Here is a 23,557-nt window from a genome sequence, read left to right as displayed (position 1 = left end):
GGGGGGATTTCCAAGCGCCGGCGGCTCGCCGCTTCCTCTCCTTGTTTTGCTTTCGATCTGGACCTTTCGCAGCCGAGGCGGAGGGAGTAACTTTTAGTTTTGCTCCCGCGATTATTCAGCGCCTGTTTTCATTTCCATTTCGCGTCCCCTGGCAACGGCGGTAACCTTGAGGAATTATATAAGTGCCGCGAAGACGCGCTGGAAAGGTAAAAAGCGCCGATAGCGTTATTTATTTATTTTTCGTCGTATTTGTTTTTTTTGTTTGTTTTGTTTTGTTTCTCCCCTGAGATCGCCGCGGCGAGGTGCGGCTGAGGTGTGCGCGTCCCGCCGGTGCTGCGGGCAGAGCCCGGGCCCGCGAGCGGAGCGCAGCGACACGGAGGCCGCCGAGCTGCCGGTGCGCGGGCGCGTCTCGCTGCGGGGACAAAGGAGCGGGCACGGGAGCACCGAGCGCGGCCCCGTCGCCGGAGGAGGCCGCGGGCCCGGGCGGGGCGCTCGGCGCCTTGCGGGCCGCGCTCGGATCCCCGCGGCCGCGCGGCGCCCTCGGCCCAACACTTGTTGCCGCGAACGGCGGCGTGGGCGCGGCCCGGCCGGTGCGGGCCGAGGGGCTGCGGGAAGGCCCGCGGCGGGGGGCGCTGCCCGGCCCCTCCCGGCCGGTACACAAGCGTCGGCCGCGCCTCCCCCCCCCACGCTCCGCCGCGGGGACGGCCCGCGGGGGGCCGGGCACCCGTCACGGCGGCCTCCACTCGGGCTGAGCCGCCGTCTGCTCCCCGGGATCTCCGGGCGGGCGGGCGGCGGGGTCAGGCGTGTGCCGCCTCGCTGCCGCCGGGCCCGAGCGGAGCTCACGGGCTCGGCTGGGGTCGCCGAGGCTGTGGTCCGGGCCGAGAGGCTGCGGGACCCGGGGCCGTTCCCCGGTGATCAGATGGCCTGTAAATATCCAGCGAGGAAACGGGGCTGCGGGAAGCGGGTGCTCGTCCTTTTAGTACGTGGTTGGAATGAGCTGCGGGCCGGTATCGGCAGCACCTAACGGCGCTCCCCGTCCGATCCGATGGGAATAGCGGCCTTTTGTTTATACGAGGCTCCGTCGCTTTGCACCCGCTCGGCTCTTGTGCCCTGCTGGGAGGACGGCAGCGAGCGAAGGGCCGAGAGCCGGACATCTTCCCCGAAGAAAAAAGTTAGGAGCCGGAGTTTTGTTTGCGTGCAGTGAGGAGGGCCGGATTGCGGTGCCGTGTGAACGTCCGGGATCCGGGCTGCGGGGCTGAAGGACTGCCTCTCCCAGCCCCGTCCCAGCGGCGTTCGGCTCCGCAACTCCCACTGAGGAAGCACCGAACGCGGCAGTGCGTTTCAGGCTGCGGTGTTTATACACTGAGCTCCCGTAAAGGGATTGTATCGATTTCATTTTCAGCACTCAGAACGTTGCTCCTAGATGCTATACAACTGTCATACTGCGCTCAGGTCTTCTGGACAGCGATCTCTGAAACGCAGGAACTCTTGTAAAGCAAAACCTCTGTTTGAGATGAAATATTTAACGTTTAAAATCACAGTTACTAAATCTTATTTAGATTTGCATGTAGTATCCTTTGATAGTACCAAAAAAAGAGAGTTGCAAGTAGCAACAAAATTTGAATTCACCCTGGTGCGGAAATGGTGACACAATTATAAAACTAGCATGAGTGGTCTGTGAGGCAGATGGTTTCTGTCTGAATCACAACCTTTCCGTGCCACTAGTCCCTTCTGAGGCTTCATTGTCCCATACTGGTAGCGTCTCTCAGAGGGACTGCTCCATGTGCCTCCAGCATGCTGTGGCTCCTTCTTGCTGACAAAACTCAGTGTGGTTAGCATGAGTGTGCAGTGGTGGTTAGCATGAGTGTGCAGTGAGCCCTTTGGCACAATATTGCTGCACTGAGACCTGTGCCATGTGTTTGGCTAGTTGCAAGCACAGCCAGGTAACCTTGTGGAGGGGAGCTGGGCATTGCATCTAGGAGACAGAGGTGTTCGGGGTCATGTTGATGCGTGTATCTTGGTGATATCTCTGTCAGAATATGGCAAGCCAGTCTCCTGGGAAAGGCTGCTAGTCAGAGACCATACTACATAGAAAGGGGTAGCAGGGAGGTTTGAGAAGTAAAATAATGCTGTTAGATAGGGGGCTAAGGACCCAAATCTCCACTTTACCGAGGCCTACAATTGTGCGTGGTGTCAGAAAAGCAGACGTAATGCGTTAGAGAGAATGATGCAGAGAAAGGCTGCTAAGATTCAAGAGGAACTGGAAATATATTTGGAATAGGAGGAGTCTGCATTAGAAAAATGGATTTATCTAAATAAATCCCTTGTGCCTTAAGCTGAAGTATACATTTATGTATGTGTAATATGCGTGTATAAAAATAAAAATTCTAAACCAAAACTGTGGGGAAAGCCTGTAGGTGAAGAATGACAGGCTGTAGGTGAAGAATGCAAAGTTTGCCATGAGATAACCTCTCACTGGAGGGGGCCATCCTTGTAGCATTAAAACTGCTGTTAATACATCTCCATGATACAGTACTTGGAGTATCAGAAACGGTGGAAGCTCAGATACTGTAGTAACAAAGACTGCAGCTGGCCTAGGGAGCATGGGGTAGTTTCTATGTGCATGAAGTGGGTGCTGGTTGTTAAGGACCGCCTGTGACAGGAAGTTGCACAGGATCTTGTGAATTGGTGCTCCAGGCCTAAATAGGAAGAGGATAGATTAAGGCCGCGTGGTTCAAGGTGTTGACTGGCTGTCATGCTTTGAGGTGGAGCAGAGAACCGTTGTTGCAGGAGCAGTAAAGCCAGGGGCTACTGTGGTGGTGTTAATTCTCCATGGTAAATCTTCATGAAAGAAGGAAAAATTTCATGAGTACAAGGGCGAGAGGCAGTCAAAAGTGTAAAATGCTTGCAGGTGGCATGTAATTCTTCAAAGGAAGTGTAACAAAGGCTCAAAGCAGTTGCATGGCATCTGCCAGAAATACAGAAAGAGCTGAAGAAGCTGGAAAGCAGAAATAAAAAGACATCTTTCAGCAAGTTAAAGTCTTGTGCTCAGTGAGAAGGATGGAAAAGAATGTAAAATCTGTGTTAAACATAATAAGGTAGGCCAAACAGAGTCATGGAACAATTTGCTAGAAGCATGAAAACAAACAGTAAATCCTCTTTGAAGTGCATCAAAAGCAGGAAGCGTGCTGATAAATGATCCATGTGCAGAAGGAGTGCTCGAGGAAGATAAAGTTGCAACAGAAGACTGAAACAAGGTCTTTGAGTCATGTGCACTAGGAAGAGTTTTGGGAGATTCTTTTGTTGGAGGCTTTTTACTTTTTTTAAGGAGTAAGCGTGTTTGGGGTTTGCTCGCAAGTAATGTGACTGTATAAGGAGGTATCAGAACAAATTGCTGGAAATGAAGGATGAGGTGGAGGAGGTGATACTTAAAATGTGAAATTGCTACTGCATTCCCCAATGTGTGTCACTTGTTGCTTAGAGCTGGCCTTGGTGTTCCAGGAATAGAAGGTGACAAATTTCTTGTCAGTTGTTCAAGTTTTCTGCGGAGACGGGGAACTGTAGGGCATTTGGTTCTGAGTTTGTTTGCCAGTACTTAGTGAATGGGATTAGTGAACGGGAGGTATAAATGTGATATCTTGACAAAGAATAGGCCTGGCTTTTGTTGAGGAGACCTTGTGCGTCACCAGTTGTGGGGTTTGTAAAGGTGTTGTTGAGCTGTTGTTGCGGTCTCCTTGATACTGCCCTTCCCCGAGCAGGGCTGGGCTCAGCATGGGATCAGGTTGCTCTGGGCATGGCCATGGCCAGCCCTGCTGGATGGAAGGAGGGTGCTGGTTGTCCCTGCCGATCAGCGGGTGCAGGAGGGGCTGGGTGGTGGTGCAGCAAGTTTGCTCGTTGGATTCACCCGTTCCTCCCTGTAGTCAAACTCCAAAGGCCGAACTGCAAAGCCTGCAGAAGGATCTTGTTATGTTGAAAGCCCAGCTGTAAGGCTGCAAATAAAATTCAGTACATACCAATGAAATGTAATGCATATGGAAGGCAGTGTAATCTTAACTTTATACACAAAAGGAAAGCTTGAACTGACTGTTTTTACTAGGGAAAAGATCATAGGATGTAGGTAATCCTATGAAAAAATAAGCTCTGTGTCCTGCAGTGGCTCAGGAAGCAGAAGGCAGGTTTAGAATTATTAGGAAGGAGTAAAACATGGAAAAGTAAGCATCATCATGCTACCATAAACCCCTATTGCTCCCCTCTCCTGAGCAGCATTAACAATTTCTGTTTCCCCATCTCAGAAAGGGTGCAGTGAAACCAGCAGAGCTGCAGAGAAAGGCATTGAGGACAATCAGGTGGATAGAACAGCTTTTGTGAAAGTCTGGGCGCCTCGCCTTGACCAGGGGATGGCTGAGGAGGATATGGGAATGTTCCCTGAAATCATCAGTGTAATGAGAAGAATGAACAGGCAGCGGGGAGCAGGTAAGCGCAGCCCACAGGAAACAATTGAGAGGCACTCAGTACAGGAGGAGGTGTTTGTGGGGCAGCCCATAAATGCGGTGCTCCCTGCCCCAGCGTGCTGTGGGTGCCAGGAGTTTAAGCGGGTTCACAAGCGATGAGGCAGCCTGTGGGAGAGAAACTTGCCGTGCAGCTTAGTCAAACTTGGAGCACTGAATATCCACAACCTACAGCAGGTACCGATCAAGAATTCTTTCTGAGAACTAACTGCAGGTAGAGATTTTCTCCATGAGGATAAGCATAAGCCTAAGAAGTGATCCGTTTGTAGGTTACCTAGAGAAGTGAGACTGTGCACTGACCTCTGCAGCATGAATCTTGTGCCTTAGCTTTTTGGGGAACTTCGGAAAAAAGAACATACGTTTCCAAGATGCCCCTGTTCAGCCTATGCTAGTTACACCTGGACTTGTTAACCGGACGCAGGCTAAATGCATCATGCATGCACCTAATGCTGCATAGGAGTGGTGTTCCAGCGAAATTCTTTGGGGGTTTCAAGGATTAGAATCTCCATTTGTGGACTTCCAGTGCAGGAATCTGTTTGTAGGTACAGAAGGAGAACTAATCACAACGTTACTTGTTTTGTGGAACTCTTACTTATCTCTGTGATTTGTTAAAGATTGACCTTTTAGAACTCAGTTCTTCAAAGGCCTTCAGTAATTGTTATATTGAGGATATAAGCCATAAGGTAGTGTTTACAGAAGTTTTATTATAGCTTGTGCTGCTATAAACTGTGGTTAGTGTCAGATGTTTTGTTTTTTGAGATCACAACTTCGAAAGGAAAACAAAAATATCAGCAAACCAAAATGAGTGAGAAAAACAGATTTATTTCATTTCATATTCCTCATGTAAGAATGACTTTATGGGAAAAAATATTCAGTGTAGTTAAAGAACTTCCTTCTCATTTTCAGATACACTGAATCATTAATTGTGAACATTATGAAGGTTCCTCCTTGCACTGACAAGGTGTGAGCTCTTGTGTTAAGATTGAAATAGCCAGTAGGAAAAACTAGTATTGATTATAACTGTTATAAATTTAGCGTGTTGATAGTTAAGAGTTTAATGCCTCCATATTTATAGCTAACATATACAATTACCCTTTCTGTATATGGCATGATGAATGCATTGTGCAGCACGCATGTCTTAATGATAGGCTGTAAAACACTTAACTCACTTTTGCAGTTACTGCTGGACATGTTTGCAACATATCGAGGTGTTAGAATGGAGCTAAGCTGTGGCAAAAGCACGTTGACATTTGTTGCAGTGGATGTTGTCTAACCATTTCTATAGAATCGTTTTCAGCAGTTTTTAAAGAGCAGCATGCTTAGCATGGGTACAGCACAAAAGGAGGGTTTGCTTACAGCTTGTTGTAAGACAGTTCTGCTTTCTGGTGTGTATGCAGGGATATCTGTGAGTTGAGGGGCTCAGTGATTGCACAGAAGGCAAAATCTGTGCTATGGTGTTTCTGTTGTTGGACGTGGCTTGACGGCATTACAGGTGAAGCTCTTACAGCATTGCCTAAGCAAGATAATGCCTTAATTGGTCCATAAGAGGAGGTAGGAACAAGTTTAGGTCAGTATATGCATTTGATGTGTATGTAGAACATGTGTTCGGTGCATGATATGGGCTTTCTGTCCCCTTGGTGCACTGCTGCTCTTAATCTGTTTTGTTGAGTTGTGCAGATGTGCTTTAATTTAATTGAAAGATAAAACAAGTGGAAAGTACAGAACTATTGAATTAAATTCAGCGTGGCATATCAGTTTTTAAAAGCAAAATAAGTCAATTCTCTTGCCAAAAGCATTCCAAATTTGTAACAGCGTCTTACGAAACTTATCTAAAGTAAAAATAATTCCACAGTTGAAAAAAGGGGAAATACTTTAAAGCTGCTGAAATCTTTCCTGCAGGATTTGAAATCCACATGCTGTGATGTTAAAAACGTGAAAGCAAAACTTGAGCATAAAATTGAAACCAAATATAAACAAAAGTGAAACTGACTCCACTGGTTTTCATTTCCAAGTTGGCAAAAATGAAAGAATAAACACAGAGCGAGGAACTATGAGAGCTGGACTTCATAAAATTAAATTCCGCATTGTTATTTACTTCGTCTGTTAGTAAATTTGACTTCTACAGGACAACACTCTTTTAACTGAACTTAACTAAAGGATAAGAAGTAAGAGCTTTTCCCACTGGTTTTCCAGTTAATGCTTTTCCTATCTAGTTCTCCCTGTGATAACCCTGTGTGCTCAGTGTGGCCCTGTTCTTGTGGGGAAGTAATGTTTGGAAACATTGTAGTAATACTGGCATTGGGATGCCTGAGAAACTTGAATGTGCATCCTTCTCATGTGTAGAGACACATATTCAGGGACTGTATTGAATGAAGTGTTGATGGGGTATTGAGTAGCTGTATGAGTGCAAAATGAAGGACTTCAACTGCAGAGATTGCATTCTCACACACGTTCAGGTGTATCAGGACTTAGTTCTTTGGATCCCAAACCTGTTCTGGAGATTTGGGATTCGTGAGGGAAGCTGCTGAATACTGGCTTTATTTAGCTTAATGTTGTTCATCTGGCTCAGAATAGCAATGAAGATGAATTCGGTGGTCTCACTCTAGCTCTGCAGTATTTTAGGAAGCCTCCAAGATAGAAATAGCTGCAGATCAGGAATTGGGGCTGTCTCATTGCTGTTAGTCTGTGATTGACACAAATGTTAGAGGAAGAACATATTTTGTAAGCAATCCCTTTAACCATTCATATCTCAACATGAATGAGTAAAGAAGTTCCTGTATGTGCCATGGTGGTGGAAAGAGTAGCATTTCTGTACCTAGTAGGATTACAACATACTGTTTCAGCACGTGTCTTTACTAAGCCTTTATTATTTAGTACTCTTGAAATGGAGACCTTTAAAGTTTGCATACAAGAGAGGGACGTTTCTCTCTTAAATTTACCAGTGTCTGCCAGTATCTCTAGAATAACTAACTCGATTTAAGTTATTTTTTGTGCTCACACATCTGCTTCTTTCACGGTGCTATTTTTGTAAGCATAAATAAGTGCATGTGACAGACATGTTTCCAGCTTGCTGTGCGGATGATTCAGAGTATCCCTGCCCCTAAGTCTGTGCCTTCTGTGGTCTGTCCTTAAAGCAAGAGTGCTAAGTAAGTGGCAGAAGTGTGTTTTACTAATCCAAAATAGCGTGTATTTCTCTTTAATAATTGAACCCTCTTAGCCAGAAGTTTGGGAGTCATCCCTTCTGTTGGAAGCGAGGGATAAACTGCTTTCACAAGAGGGCTGGCTTTGGTGCTCGGTGAGAAGTTAGGCAGGAATGGTTTCTGACTTCTCTCGGTTCTGGATGCTGTGCTGGCAATTAGAAGTCTGGGTAGCAAGAAGGTGTGAGTTAGCTATTAACTTTAGTGGTAGAGGCTGCCTTTGCCCAGACAATAAAGCGAAAGCTTTAAGCAAATATTAAATCGTACTTTAGTGTAGTGTGCAAATAGTTTTTGCTGTGTGTTGCAGAACAGTATGTTACACAAACAAGGCTAGATGTGGGAAACGAGTCAAATCTGAGCAAGGTGGGTTACATCAGGTTCAGGTCATGGCCAGTAAATGTGAAACCTCTTCCTTGATCGCATTTCTTGGCGTTAGCTGTCTGAAATAATTTTTCTGCCTCTCTGAGCGCCTTTAAAACATAACCATCTTTTCTGGAGACTTGCCCGATCCTCACAAGCTACCAGTGTGGGAACACTGAGATTAAGGACTTCTGGTTTACAACGGCTGCTTTTCTTACTTGTGGTGTCCTATAAAGCCCTGACTGTGTTATTTAGTCAGAGGAGCGACAGGACAGGGGAGGAAGACTGCAGGCCTTGAAAAAGATGTTTACAGTGTATAATCCCCATCTTTTAGGTACTTGCATGTATGATTTGGTGTTGCTTTCATAAAGACCAGTGTAGGAAATGTGCGCCCCACAGATGTTTTAGGGATGTTTCCTGTAAGCCTACTCACAGGGCACTGAGTCTAACAGAGCCAGGGAGGGACTTTAAAAAATGCTGCTGAGCTGCATTAGTATGATAAAAGAAGCGATTCTTGATAATTGTTTGAGCCTTAACAGCCTTATATTTTCATCAGCCTGGAAAATTCCTTATGAATCAACTGTCAAATGCTGAGTTTTCCTGACAGATTTAAGAATGTGCAGGGTTTGGCTGCAGCAGAGCCACATCAGCTATTATATGTGGGTGTTCGAGAGTGAATTCGTGTGTGAGCAGTTAATTCCAGATTAGAATGATTTATTTGGGGATAACTGCTCCCCGATGCAAGGAATTAATTGTTGCCTGACAACCACGCCTGTGATTTTTCCTGTTGTAAACAAGCCCTTTCTAAACTTGTCTGAGTGAAGGACTGATCTACTACTGAAAAAATGACCACTTGGTCTTCTGGCAGCTTTTGGGGGAAAAATCCTGACATATCCCAGGTGCTGAAAGCAAATCTTGAGCAATCACCAGGCATAAAACAAAGCTTAAGGAGTAAATAAATCAGGTAGAATTTGTGGCTGTATTTCAGACTTCTGGAGAATTGTATGTAATCACATGCCATTGGCTACCGTTTGTGTGGACGTGCTGTCATCCTGACCACCTCTGAAGTTGGCATCTCCATCCTGAGTCAGGGTGAGACCTGGGAAACAAAAGAAAGAAAAGAAGGAAACAAAGTATTCCTTTAAAGTGAAACAGTGGCTTTGCATGCTCACCAGACTTGGGGACATTTGTGGGTGTACGAATAATAGATGATCTTGGTGGCACAGATACTGCAGGGATGATCTTTAAAAATCTATTTGTTAGAAGCCTGGGCCAAGTTCCCCGCTGATGGAAGTCACTGTGTTGCCAAAGAAGTGGATGGGCTCAGCAGCACATATTCATATCTTAAGTTGTGTTTGTATTCAGCATAAGAGCCAGTAAAATGGAAACCTTGTTGTAGGTGCTGAGAAGCTGAAGCATTGTTTCATAGCAGCTCAGTGCAGAAGCACAAGTCAGATGCCTGGTTCTGTTGTGTTAAGATATCTCTGCTTTTCTTTGGTGCAGTTCTAGTCTGCAAATCCAAGGGCTACCTTTAACAATGCCTGAGATCACTACAAAACAACAACTCATGTCTTTGCTGCCGAGGGAAAATAAGCCTTGCATGGAAACCAAAGGAAGGAGTCTGTTTTGATGTGTAATGTCTGAATCCCAGCCAAAACATGTTAACACCCTTTGGGTGGAACAGAAATGCTATAGGGCTGATGAAATACACTCTATACAGTATGAGTTCCCATTGTACATTTTCCTGGGCTTGTTTGTCTTGCAGTGTATAATGCTGATTTCAGTATGTGTTTGAGGTATTTCTTTCGTTCCATTTCTTTTCCTTCTGTAAGGAATGGCGGGGAGCTTTTCCACCCTCCAGCCCTTGAGGACAGAAAACTTTTTTTTCCTTCCACCTGTCTGTATCTTCCTTGCCTGCAGCAGTAGCACAAGAGGGGAATGCTAGATAACCCCCTCTTCTCCATCCAATCACACCACTCTACAGCCCGAGGTGAGCACCAACAGCCCCTGCTGAGCAGAACCTTTGGAAGTTGAGTAGCTGTTGCTGGCACCATCCCACAGCTTTCCAGCCAAATCCTGTCATGGCCTGTGGTTTGGGACCTGTGGTAAGCAGGTGAATTTTTCTCTGTGGTTGCCTTTGGTTGCCCTTAGTAATGGCCAGGCCAGACCAGGCCTTGCGTACCAGTAGTGTGTTGACCTGTGCCTTACCAGCCTGCCTGCTCTTTAATTGTTGGCTTTCCAGCCTGTCTTGATGGAGTCTCCTCCTTCCTGCAGGCACCTGAGCAAGTGAGATACAACCTTCCTTGGCTCTTGTGAGATGTTTTTCTTGGTGACGCTCAGGAAGGACATAGCATGCTCACACAGACCTTGTCTGCTGCTGCCACCAAAACATTGCTAAAGAGCAGGAAAAGTACTGGATTTGCAGCAGTGTGGATCAAGAATTATGGCCAACGGGTGTGGAGCAGTGGGTAGGCTTTAAATGGAAGAGAGCACAAGGTAGAGTTGGAATGTTTGCATTGTCCCTGTTTAGTAGCGTCAGTGTTTGTAGGGAGCAGAAGAAAGAGGCACCATTAATGCATGACAAGAAAAGACCAGACAGGGTACCTGTTTTGCTGTCTATCATGAATTTATTCATGAGTGTAGGAAGTCTTTTCTAGAGTTTCCTGTTCTTTCTTGCCTTGTATCTCCATTTTACAACTCCAAGAGCTTCAAGGTTTGGAACTCTTAACCCATGCTCCTGTGAGAACGAATATGCGCACTTTTCCTCACTTACTAATGTTACTTTAATTAAGTGTTTTGCTGTAGGTTCCAATAAAGATAACGTGTATTTGCATAATTTGGGGTTGTCAGAAAGCAGGCATGTTAATTCTGCATTGGCAGCATCAGCAGTAAGGTTTCCTTTGTGCTTTTGGAAGATGTGAAATACACCCAAGTGGAGGTCTCTTGTAGGATGCAGTTCGACGCAGTTCAGATGTCTGAATTCAGTTACGTGTATTTCAACTTAAATCTTGTTTATGTTTCTGAAGTACTTCTGGCCAGGTCACATGAACAGGTTTTCTTACCCAGGGAAATATCTCTGAATAGGGTGACTTCCAAGCTAGGCTTGCTCAGAGTCCGTACACACAGAATGCTGTGTGAAGGCAGAGTCCAAGTTGTGACCAAGGGACAGAATTTTGCTTTTAAGTGCTGGTCGTCAGAATAAGATCATGTTTCTTTGTATCCCTGAACAGTCTTGGCGCGTAGACAAATACAGAACCCAGTTCCCTGAATCCTAAAATTAGTGTATGCTCTCATTTCAGCATGTGTTTGGTCACACAGAGTGATTGATGCTTTTCTGATGTGCACCAGCGTTAGGAAGCAAAGGGAATGCTTTAAAAGATTATCAGCAAAACTGGTACCAGATTATTATTATTATTATTATTATTTTAAATATTGTCAATTCTCTGCTCACAGAGGAAAGATAAATAGATCCCATGCAATACTATGCGCAAGTCCTCTAGGGAACAGATGTTTTTTCATACCTTTGGGGAAAGGCTGTGACCTATGTCGCAAATACACCTCAAGTGCCTTACCTCACCTTGCCTTCTCACAACTGTACTTCCATATCCAGATTTTTACTGTGTTATGGGAAAAGAAAGGTTGCTTTCTCCATTTTTGTTTATTTATTTATTCATATATTTATTTTGCTTCCATAGAGATAAGTTCAAAAACTATACTTGTTGTAGGCACAGAGCAATCTGTAGTTTGGAGATAACCTTTGTGACTTCTCAGCTATCCAGATGCTGTCAGAGCAAAACGGAAGGGAATAAAACATCTTGTGCTGTTCAGACTTCCTACATGCTCTGCTGTTCCTTTCACTTTCTTTCTACAACTACCATAATTCTCCTGAGGAGCTCTTCATTCTCAAAGGTTATGCTTTCTATATGTCAGTAGTGTCATTTCCTTGTTATCTAGTATCAAGGAAATTACTTGTGTGTCTTAGCATATAGTAGGAAGGGCTAGGAGATGTTTGTAGAGCGTTGCCAGTGAAAATATTTAAAGCTGTGAGGATAGATAGAATGTAACCCAACTGTCATTTATAGCTTTTCTAATATTTCTTAAAAGGGAAATATCTCTTGAGAATAACTAATACTTTACAAATATCTTTTCAAAAACAAACAAGTGCTATAGGTTTCCTTCTAAAGAGTCTTACATAAAGAATGTTGGGAAAACACATCTTAGGAAGAAGTATGGAGCTGAAATTCAATAGAACATTATGTCTTGAGGAAGCTGTAGTGACAGCTACTTGCTCAATGCTCTTTGTATCACTGCTCGTAAGAGCACTTACACCTGTGCTTTGGTTTTGTACACTGTTGTGTCTCTTTTCCTTCAGCTGTCTTTCTTGAGAGGTTGGCTTGTATGCTTGACCCTGGTTACAATTCCCATGTAGAAATTTTCCAGTGCAATGTGTTGTAGTAGAAGCTGTGTTGCTGGCTGGCCTCCTCCAGGATTCTGTGTTCGTAGGTGGGTTGTGCTGTCCAGACTGCAGCAACTTGCCCTGTCTTTCTTCCATAACTCTTTCTGTCATAACACTCTCTGTGTTGGATCTCTCTTGTTGGATCTGTGGGATTCAGACAATTTATGGCTTATCAGAGAGGAGGTTCCATTGTGTTTTCATAGTATCTAATTGCAAAAAGAAGTCGGACCTGTCTGCAGAACTAGCACAAACCTTCAAAAGTGGTCAAACTACTATTATTATACTACTACAATATTAGTGCTATAGTGCTGTTGTAAAGTGCTACTGTACTGTTATTATTCTCCACAGGCTTACGTCACTGAGTGAAGGGTAATGGCTGTTCTGAAATAATGTCAGTCAGTATGTTCCAGCTCCCACAGCTAAGTCAACAGCCCCTGACTGTGGCTCTCTTTAAGAAAGATGTCGTTGATGAAAATGCTGCAAGAAAAGGGAAAGTATATTAACAGAGCTATCAAGCTTAATATGTTTCTAAGATGTATAGTTACAAATTGTGGTTCTTGTTGATGTGCTTTCTTGTTAAGAATGTCAAATGTTGACAAAGTGAATTCCCAGTAGGCAGGCCTACTTTCGTGTCTAAATGAGTTCTCCTTTTCTTGTAGGATAGAAAAATGTTTTCCAGGGTCCCATCTGCATTAGCAGTTGATTGTGTTTCTTGGCTTTTATTTCTCCCTTCCCCCCACCACAGGACAATTATAAACCAGAAGAAAAAACAGACAGAAATTATTCTCAGTGTCATGCCAGAAAGCTTGACTTCAGCATGGTTCTCTGGAAATGCTGAGTATTTTCCTGAGCCCTCCCTAGAGAGGTGCTAGAGGTCAGTACAGCCCAAATTTGAAGCTGTGGTCTGAAAGCACAGTGTCCTCATTAGCAGTTCTGGATTCTGGGGATGTCACCTGTCCTCTCCAGATGCTCTCATGCTGGAGTGCACTTCCCTCTCTGCTGGATGAGAGCATTGGTTGAGCTTCAGCCGACTGAACAAACCTTACAGAAAGGTGTTCTTGCAACCCTGGTATTTTCCTCATCTTGTTCACAAAGCCATCTGGGTGAGAAAAAGCTTGGCTCATGATGAGACTGAGATGGAGCTGAAGGCAGTCTCAGAGCACAAAATACGTGCACCTACATGTAGCTGTGACTTCAGGAGTGTAAGTCTGAAGGGGAAGTGCACTGTGAAGGTTGATGGGCAGTGGGCCGTAGGTGCAGAGGCACTCCTGGTGTTGCAGGCCTGCTTCACACTCTAAATGTTAATGTTTCGTTCTCCTTAAAAGGATTCATTGTTTCATTTTTTACTTTCTTATGGGTAAACACCAGAGAGAAGTGGGAGTGAGAGGCCTTGATGTGCCCTGTGTTTTTGTATGGCTCACCCTCATTTCTGGCTTTGTATTTGCTTCATAATTAACATACTCTAATGTAGAGCGAAGATGACGATGTTTAGTGATGGCTAGTGAAACTCAGCGTGCTTTTGCTGTCTGTTTAAGGGAATTGTAGAGATCTTTAGAAACTCGAGCAACAACTGACGGCAGGTGATTGTGCCACCACTCGTGGAGGGTTGGATTTCAAGCTGACAGTGAAGGCAACAACAAAAATAGTGCAGAAAGGAGCCATCGTCATGAGACTCCCAGGTGCACCAGCTAAGCCTGCCTCTAAACTGTGTCACACATTCTGGAAGGCAGTGGTGAAATACAGAGGTTACTTTTTGAGGCATTGTGGAATTGTAGTCTTACTATACAAGCAAAGCACATGTATGACAGCCCTGGAGGGAAGATGAGGCACCTTCATTTCACACAGACAATTGCTAGATAGAGCTGACTGGTTATTTTCATTGCAGAGATGTTGACGTACGGCTGCCAAAAAACCACTGCATTTTAGCATCATTATGGTCCGTGCTGTCCCAAGGCAGAAGGGTCTGGGAGTGCGTTCTGAAAACGTCAGGCTTTATTTTCTTCAGCTCGTGGTCATTGAAGAGCACAGGGTATGTTTTGATGAATGCACACATGCTGCGTTTGCCCTTCTGTGAAATACAGCTCCCCAGAAGATGCCTACAACTCCCTCCAGCTGGACATCACCACTGGTTATTTTTAGCTGGCTTTGGTTTTACTTTCAGATAAACAGATCTTGGAAGCCACTCCTCCCTTCTCACAAGCCAAACTGCTCTTCTGCTTAGCGCTGAGGAATTTGAAAAGGTGCAGGTGATGGATGTGAAGGTGTGTGCTACTGGCTGTGGATTATGTGCTGGTTCCAGAGGGCTCCAGGCACTGGGAAGGAGATGAGCATCTGTAGGGAACAGCTGGTAGGGCCCCTGGGGACGTGAGAGGGGTGAGATAAATGTCTCTACCTTGTCTCTGAGCAAGGCCTCCTTCCTTGTAGCAGTGGTGTCAGCAGTTTCTTCCTTCCTGAAAAGCATCACTTTTTCACAACGGCAGCTTTTATTTTTTTCACCCCGAAATGGAATTTGCTGCTGCTACCTTAGAGGTTACTTCCTTGCTTTTTGTGTAACTACTTCATTCAGATAGGCTTGACATTTGTCTTAGAGGCTTGTTAGCCGCAACACAGGATGTATCCTGTGCACGCACTTACAAATTGAAATCTGAAGTGATACGTACTGTTTCCTTGACTTGTCTCGGAGTGTATATATATTGGAAAAGTCCTAAGAAGAAAAGTTTGTAAGATGCTGGTCACATCTGCATGCTTCTTCCTTGACATCTGAATAGAAATGCACTCGCACTTTAGTATGGTCATTTGCATTTTTCAACTCTGACTCTAGCCTGATAGGTGAGAAGTGGCACTGAGTGTTCCATACAGGATAGTTGGTACTGGAAAGGCTTCTGGGGCCTGGTTGCATCTGCTTTGTAAAAAAGTGCTTGTACTTCTTGCATATTTGAAGAGGGAATAGTGCATTTTAGCTACATTGACAGTTGGGCTAGATGATCTTAGTGGTATTTTGCAACCTTAATGATTCTGTGTTTCTGTGTCACTGTCACTTAGAAAAGAACTTTGCTCCTGCACAGACTGGGGCTTTGCAGGAGCATTCCACCATTGTTGGGCTCCAGGGTTGTCTGCTTTCTTATGTGTAAAGTGAACTTGAAAGTGAGCTGAGCAATGGCAAGCATTTTCTAAGCTATTTTAGACCTTTTTGGTCCCTGGAAACATATCAGCACCTTATTGTTGCACTCAGGTTTTAATTCCTTGTTAGTTTCAGGAAATACATGTCCTCAGAGCAATGAGAGGAAACTTTGAACATTTTTCTTCCTCTTGTACTGGGTGTGGGCTTGGTGCTGCCTGATTGTTAGTCTGTCTGTTGCCCGTAATCCCATAGGAAAAAAGAACAAACACATTTACATTTGTGTCACTGCTGTGTGCTTTCAGATGTGTTGCCTAGTCTTTTTGTTTTTCTCTTTTTTTTTTTTTTTTTTTTTAAAGATCAAAGGTGACAAGAATAGCAGAGCAGAGAAGTTAAGAATGATGCAGAGAATGCAGTTGTGAAGAACAAAGGAGAGAGGAAGGAGCTGAGCCTGGTGTAGTGGGGGAGAGAAGAAGCAGCCCAAATGCAAGTACTTGAATGTGGAAATGATTGATTGCAGGCTGGTTAGCAGGAGTTTTATGCAGCGCTTTAATCTGCATCTAGTGCTGCTTGGCACTTTGAGATAGGTTAATGTTTTTAAAATTATTTGTCCTAGCTTCAAGACTTTGGACTCTTCTGTCAATAATTCACCATTCTAAATGGGGAAGTGCATCAGGGTCACGTGTGCTTGTGTGTGTGTGAGAGAGAGAGACAAAGAGGACGGTTGGAGCCTTAGCTGAGTAACATAACATGTCCTGGTATGTCCCCCCCTGGACGGGGCTGCAGAGTGCTCCTTTCCTAGCTAAGCACTATTGAAATGTAGTTTAAGAAAAAATCAGTGGCTGAGTCAATCAGATAAATCTGGAGGGAAGGGATCGTAGTGCACAACCAGAGCCAAGCTGTCTAATGAAGTACTGTGATGAAAAATACAGCTTTTGCTATCTTAATCAAGTCTGTGCAACAGAAGCAGCCATTTGAAAACACTCTAGTTAGTAGATATATAATTATGGCTAGTGCAGAGATGTTTCCTGTGTGGCTTTGTTTGCTGGTTTTGTTGTTTTCTCTTGCTGGCAAAAAGTGTATTCAGCAAATGCAGCATAGGCCAATGGAAGAGATCTCTGCAGGAGGACAACTGATTTTCTTTGTGGTATCCTGCGTGTCATTTGAAGAGCTGTTGCCATTGGCATGTGTCTTTAGGTGACGGGTTTACTAACGTAGATGTATCACTTTCTGCTGTGGAGAAAGTCTTATCATCTCAGTTGCTCTTATGGGAGTCTCCTACGCAGATCCCAAGCCAGTATTATGATTGTTAAGTGCCTGCAAATTGCTAATAAGTAGGTCTGTGTGTATTTTGTACTGAGTGCTGCCAGGAAAACAAGTAACATTGTCCCTTGTTCCCTTCAGCTCCTTCCAGTGCAGGTAACAATGCCTGTCGAAAGAATGCGGATGCGCCCGTGGCTGGAAGAACAAATAAATTCTAACACAATACCAGGGCTGAAATGGCTAAATAAGGTAAGGGGTGTGTTTGTGCAAGCACGCCTGCACGTGTGTGTGAATGTGGTCCTTCATAGCAGTGTAAATTCGTGTTCTTAGTCTTGAAAGGGGCAACGCTGAATGCTTCCTGCTGAACCTGTTCTTCTGGCCTTACGTTCCAGATCTGAAGCTCTTTGCATTTGCCTGTTAGATTTGTGACTTGTTTATAAGCATTTTCCTCCTCTGACCCTTTGTTGGTGGAAAAAAAATGTAGACTCTGTTAAGTTTTTTAGCTGGAACAAATTGCTTACCAAATAGTGTCAGAGGGATTTTGAACAAAATGCTCATCTGAGATGTAATGTTGTGTTCTGCATTAACCTCTGAGTTGAAGTGATGATCTCTTTCAGACTTGTATGAAATCTCTGATACTTCTTAAAGCAGTGAATCTGAGAAAAAAAATCAGGTAATTTTTCCTATACCAGACCCAACTTACTATTCCTTATCCAGAATTCATAGTGAGAGTGCTAGAAATTTTGTAAGCACATCAGAATCCGGTTGCATTTTTTTAATTGATTCAGTAAAACAGTGTATTTGAGACTTTGAGCTGTAATAAACCCCGGAATTATGCAATGCAGAAGAGTTATTCACCATGCTGAAAGGAATTGCGCAGTTTTAGCAACAAAAACCACTTTATTATCAAAATGAATACAGTGGAAATGCTGTAAAGTAGGTGCAGAAATATGGGAGCTGCCATCCTGTTTAAGGCTCTAGTGCAGTTAGTCTAGTATTCTCTCCATGGTAGTTGTTGTGGCACTCAGATGTTCAGTTTTAAGACTGGAGAATGACAGCTAAGACTGATATTTTTTAATTTCAGTTTACGAAGTTAAAAATACTTGTAACTACACAATTAACAACAGTCCTGTCAACTTCAGTTTGCAAATTTTGTTTCTCAGGAACACGTGCATTAGTTACTGTCATATGCTGTGGCTGGGTAAATAAATATTTATTTATCCATTCCCAAGTTAGCTGCCCTGTGCATTTGAGTAGGTCCTTATTCTTGCATTATGGGGTCATAGTTGAAGAGGAGGAAGAGAACAGATTTTACTGTTGTCTTCATAATTTAAATACCACATTCAGAATTCTTCTCCTTTACTGTCTCTACTTCTGTCAGGTCTCTCCTACTGATAGTCCATCTCTGCTGTCCTTTCTTGAATGTTTCTGTCATTTATCATTTATAATCATTTATCTGTGCTTAGCTGCAGGAAAAGTATTTCAGATTTTAGCATCTTAAGTGTTTAGCGTCTTAGTGCTGTTGTCTGTAGGTTATGTTCATGTAACCTTTCTCTGTACTCTGGGAATGTACTTGTTGCATTGCCTCCAACATGCACTTGCTCTGCAGTATGAAAACACTGCTCCTGTACTAAGGGATTAGTGGCTAAATGGCCTGCACTGACCTTTATTAGATTGCGATTCTCCACTTCTACATTCACATCCGGCATCCTCTTGAGCTGCTTTTCATTGAATCATGGAATCACTGAGGTTGGAAAAGACCTCCAAGATGATCCAGTCCAACTGTCCGCCTACCACCAATATTTCTCCTCCAATCTGCGTCCCATAGTACAACATCTAACCATTTCTTGAACACCTCCGGGGACGGTGATTCCACCACCTCCCTGGGCAGCCCACTCCAGCACCTGACCACTCTTTTAGAGAAGCATTTCTGAAGATACTGAACAAGACAGGTCCCAGTAGTGACTCCTGGGGAACACTGCTCCTGGCTAGTTGCCAGCTGGATTTACCTCCATTCACCACTACTCTCTGGGCACAGCCACACAGCCAGTTCTTTACCCAGATCAACAAGCTAATAGCACTTCTGAGTGTTTCTGTTTAAAAATGCTTAGAAATTAATTCCACGATGAATCATTAATCCAAAAATATTTATATTTTTACTGTAAATCCTGACCATAAACAAAGCTATTCGTGGAATCTTTGATAAAATGTCGTATCTATTGAAGCATGTTATGTATGCACAGAATTGACTTTGGAAATTGTAGGATTTCAGAATTGGTGTATTTTAATTAAAGGTTAGGAAAGTATGGTTCTCATTAAAGAAAAGAAGATGGGGCAGATTAGCAAGAGAATGACATGTGTATGTGTGCACAAGTTTTAAGGAAATAAGATTTAAATATTGAAGAAGTGAGTATCAATCTAAGTTTGTCATTGGCTGTCTTTTCTTGGGGAGTTAAGAGCAATTAAGTCTTTCAGTTAACAGTGATAAGTCAGGTAACAGCCGATGTACGACTTTCCTTTCCCTACTCTCAGTCAGTCACACTACACCTCCTGCTTTGCTCTGCACTGCATTGTTGATGGTTGTTTTTTTTCCCCTCCAGATTACACTCCCTCCTCTAAAGGGCTTAAATAATAAATACTTATCTTCCTCCTCAGTGAAAACATTTTCCTGCTGAACAGCAGAAGGGAGGAAGGGAATTTCTTTACCATCCCAGGGAGACAAAACTGGAAGGCATGAGAGAAGTTACATAGTTCAGCAGAGGGCAGAGGTGATATGAGGAGGAGGATAATGTGAGGTCAGCATCCCTCATGGGTCTGGAAAAGGAAATTAGAGTGGAAACATGCAAAGTAGCTGTAAGAGGAGCTGAAAAGCAACCCGTTGCTTTGATGGTTGCTTGGAGTATTACCATCCAAACAGAGGTCACTATTTAAAATTTGCCTTATGACTTCCTAACTAGTCTGATCTCATGCTCATTCACCTGCTTGGAGCATTCTGCAGTTAGAGTTTCAAGTTTTCAATACTGTTTTCCTCTTTCTGCTTATTTCTAAGAATGTGATACCTCTTTCCCTTTTGATATCCCCATTGGATAGTGGTAGCAGTTATGCAGCAGCAGTTTTGTGGGTTGTGCTTTTGACTCTGATGAGCCTAATTTTATGCACAAACACAGGCCTCCTACAGAAATGCCTGGTGATGAAGTGCTGTGCAAAATAGTACTTTATTTTCCAAGTCTAAGAAAAAGCAGTGATGACCCTTTCATATTAGTCATTATTAATGAAGAAGGAATGGAGAGGGATATGAGAAAATGTTTGATAATGAGTGAAATGAAAAAATAGTATTTAAATAGGGAGAATCTAGGTAAACTAGAGCAGAACAACCATTTATTCTGTGGAACTTTTAGCCACTTGAGATTGTTACAATCAGCAGTATTGAGGGATTTCAGAGAAGATTAGATATTTACATAGTTGATGAGAAAATGTTTCTGGACACAAAATTAAGTATATTTTGAGGTGATGATACAGGTAGATTATATATATATTTTTTATTGATACTACAATTTCTTGTAAGTTCTTGTGCTTCAAGACATGGTATTAGGAAGGATTTTCTGTAATGAGCACTTAGACTGCTATTGGGAAAGTCTTTGCACCTTCCTTTGCAGCAGCGAGTACTGTTGACAGTGACATGGTGCTACATCTATAATCTTGTTCAGTATGCAAGTTCCTAAATAAGTTTTGGAATTTTCAGGCAGCATATGAAGTCAGTGGTATAACCTCTGTAGCACTGTGTAGCATCATTCAAACTTCTTCCCATCACCAAATGTGAGATGACTTTTTAGACTAGTCATTTCTTACAATTCTTGTTGGTAATTTTTCTTTTTGCTGTTTTTTAATGGACTTCTTTTTTTTTTTTTTTTTTTTTTTTTTCATAGAATTTTTTTTTTTTTTTTTTTTTTTTCCTTCCCCATACTGATTGTCATCTTTAGGACAGATAAGACAATAGAGCTTATTCTACCTCCAGTGAATACAGTAGTGGTGTGGACTGCAGGACAATGGGATTGAAGCTTCCATTATACCTCTTCTACTTGGGAGAGAGGGGAGCACCTCTGTAGGATGATTTAACTATATACAAGGAAAAGAGTAAGATGGCAAAGGGCATATGAGATAAATAACAAGAATGCATGAAAAGGATTATAGAATCACCAAGGTTGGAAGAGACCTACAAGATCATCCAGTCCAACCATCCACCTATCACCAATAGTTCTCACTACACCATATCTCTCAACACGATATCTAAAAGTCCCTTGAAGACCTTCAGGACTGGTGAATCCACCACCTCCCTGGGCAGCCCATTCCAGTGCCTGACCACTCTTTCAGAGAAGGAGTATTTCCTAACAATGAGTGGGTTTATGAGAATTTGAAGGAGAACAGAGATCATGTTAAATCTGCATTTACTAAATTAAGGAAAAGATTAAGAGAAGCAAGAGAGAAAAATGCAATTCTGAACAAGTGAATATAAATGAAAGGATTAAAAAAAAAAAAAGAGGTGAAAGATGTCAAAAAATACATGCTCAAGAAAGCAAAGATCATAGAAAAAGGAAGACAAGTAAACCTAACTTTGACATTAGTGAAATATTAACTAGACAGACAAGGAGGAAGTGCTATTGCTAGGGGAAGGGCAAAGGATTCTTCTCCCTGACCTTACACAGTGCAGTTGCTTAAATGAGGGCTGCCTGTCTACAGTTGTTTGCAGTTAATGAAGGGAAATAGGCATTTTTGGGGTGTAATTGAGTTGGTGAGTTGAGGTAAATTGTTCCCTGAAAATGCCTTTCTCTTCACTGGTTGTGAAGGGAATCTAAACCTGCAGAGGTTGCACTTAAGTGCAATATGTCAGTGTTTGAAGCCAGGTTAAGGTGCATCTTCTGCAAGAGGAGGATTTTGTTTGTGAAACATAAACTTTTTGCATGGCTTTGCAGAAATGAGCATGAAGTGTTCTTATGCTGTGTTATATGACACGAAAGCACATCTGGCCCATGAAATCATCCATCTGGCCCAGTGTCCTATCTGTGATGATGGCATGGGCCTAAATGCTAATGGAAAGAGTATTTGAAACATGTCAGGAGGGATTTAATCGTTTCTGTTCCTGTGCTGTTCAAGTGCTGAAAGCTGTTGAGCTTCCAGTGTTGGAGCTGCATCCAAATTCGCTATCCTTAACAGCCACCAGAGTACATTCTCCCACAGGTTTTTCTTCAGATCTGTCATCCTTAGTAGTGACAGTACTGTCTTCCATGAGTTTTTTCTGGTCTCTTTGTGAGTCAGTATAAACTTCCACTATATAAGGCATGCCCTGGTTTAACTCTGTGCTTTGTAAACAAAGGACAAACAAGCCTTCTTTTGATTGCTTTAAATCTGCTTCTCTTTGATCAAATTTTCTAAACTAAGAAGTTGAACTGCCTTTAAACCCATCCCTGCACATGGGTGTTCCAATTTTCTTTTTTTTCTGTCCCCACTGCAGAGATGTCTTGTTTTGATATATGCCCTGTTTGCCTGGCCGGTACATTTTAAATGTCCTTTTCTTTCATCGTGTTAGTGTTTTTCTCACTGAATTCTAAATCCCTTGAATTATCTCTTATGGTTCTTATGGTTGTTTATTTTTATATCTGATTTTTCTAATCATGAGAGTGTCAGTGCTGCCAAAACTAGCCTTCGTTTGAATGTTTAGAAATGTTTAGCATTGCATGTTTTATCCATGTGTCAGCTTGGAAAGCTGCCAGCCTCAGAGTCTGTGAAGGGGCATCTGAGTATCTTGTGTACTTGGGACTGTATGGACTGTATTCTGCTTTCACTGACGCCAGAGGATGTTTTCCTATTGAGCCCAGTGACAGCAGCACTGTGTTAGAAGAAAGCAAAACACTCGCAGATGCTGGAACTGCATTTTTAAATAAGTGACTTAAAATCATCAGAAAATCCATCAAGTCGATCAACATTGGCATTTCCTGTTTGTTTTCCCTTCCAGGAGAAGAAGATTTTTCAAATTCCCTGGATGCATGCTGCAAGACATGGGTGGGATGTTGAAAAAGATGCTCCCTTATTTAGAAACTGGGCAATTCACACAGGTATTGGAACTCTCTTTTTGCAGGACAGATTTTCTCTTGGTTTTCCTTTTAAATCTATATTTTCCTTCTTTCATGTCTTTGTTTTTACTAACACAGAGAGTGAATTGAAGTTTCCAGATATGAGGGAGGTTAAATGCTTTTTTCAAGGTCTGCAGTAATCTCCAGCTTTATTGAATGACTGTAACTCATTTGCATTGAGAAGCACAGTAAAACTTAATTGATTTAAATGTTAACAAGATAGGGTTCAAAATCATTTGGAGTAGAGCATGCTCAGCACTTTGTAGACTTGGTCCCTTGTGCTTTTTATATGCTTCTATGGATTTGAGCCAGACTTAATAAAGGTAAATGCTGCGCAAGCTTTTCCATGTTGTTGTAAAGTTACATCTGATCTGCAGTGCTCTAGGTCTTTCTTGGGCAGAAGCTGTTAATGGTGTTCTGGAAACACGCATGAAAATCAGATCACAACATTCACTTTCTCTTGCAACCTCACCTGTTGTTCGAATGCTTGTCTTGACAACCAAAGGCCAATACCTTGAAGTTCACCT

At 43.0% G+C, this 23,557-nt stretch overlaps 1 protein-coding gene across 8 annotated transcripts in view; it reads left to right on the top strand.

The window, feature by feature from the left end:
* The first annotated feature begins 6 nt into the window (after positions 1-6).
* Positions 7-23,557, top strand: part of IRF2 (interferon regulatory factor 2) — a 40,844-nt gene continuing 17,293 nt past the window's right edge. Inside the window, exons 1-5 of one of the 8 annotated variants that reach the window (XM_042811473.1) lie at positions 14,487-14,550; positions 14,683-14,782; positions 15,999-16,125; positions 17,044-17,151; positions 22,913-23,012. In XM_042811473.1, coding sequence (XP_042667407.1) covers positions 17,065-17,151; positions 22,913-23,012 — 187 coding nt within the window. In that variant the 5' untranslated portion in view covers positions 14,487-14,550; positions 14,683-14,782; positions 15,999-16,125; positions 17,044-17,064. Of the gene's footprint in view, positions 207-902; positions 927-4,561; positions 4,686-14,486; positions 14,551-14,661; positions 14,783-15,998; positions 16,126-16,246; positions 16,398-17,043; positions 17,152-22,912; positions 23,013-23,557 lie in introns of those variants that run through there. The other 7 variants (XM_042811470.1, XM_042811472.1, XM_042811474.1 and 4 more) reach the window with 7 other exon arrangements.

This window comes from Centrocercus urophasianus, unplaced genomic scaffold, assembly GCF_019232065.1.
Source record: "Centrocercus urophasianus isolate 14NV4802_14NV808 unplaced genomic scaffold, USGS_Curo_1.0 seq_13, whole genome shotgun sequence".
Classification (NCBI taxonomy): domain Eukaryota; kingdom Metazoa; phylum Chordata; class Aves; order Galliformes; family Phasianidae; genus Centrocercus; species Centrocercus urophasianus.
This window is presented reverse-complemented; position numbering and strand designations above follow the sequence as displayed.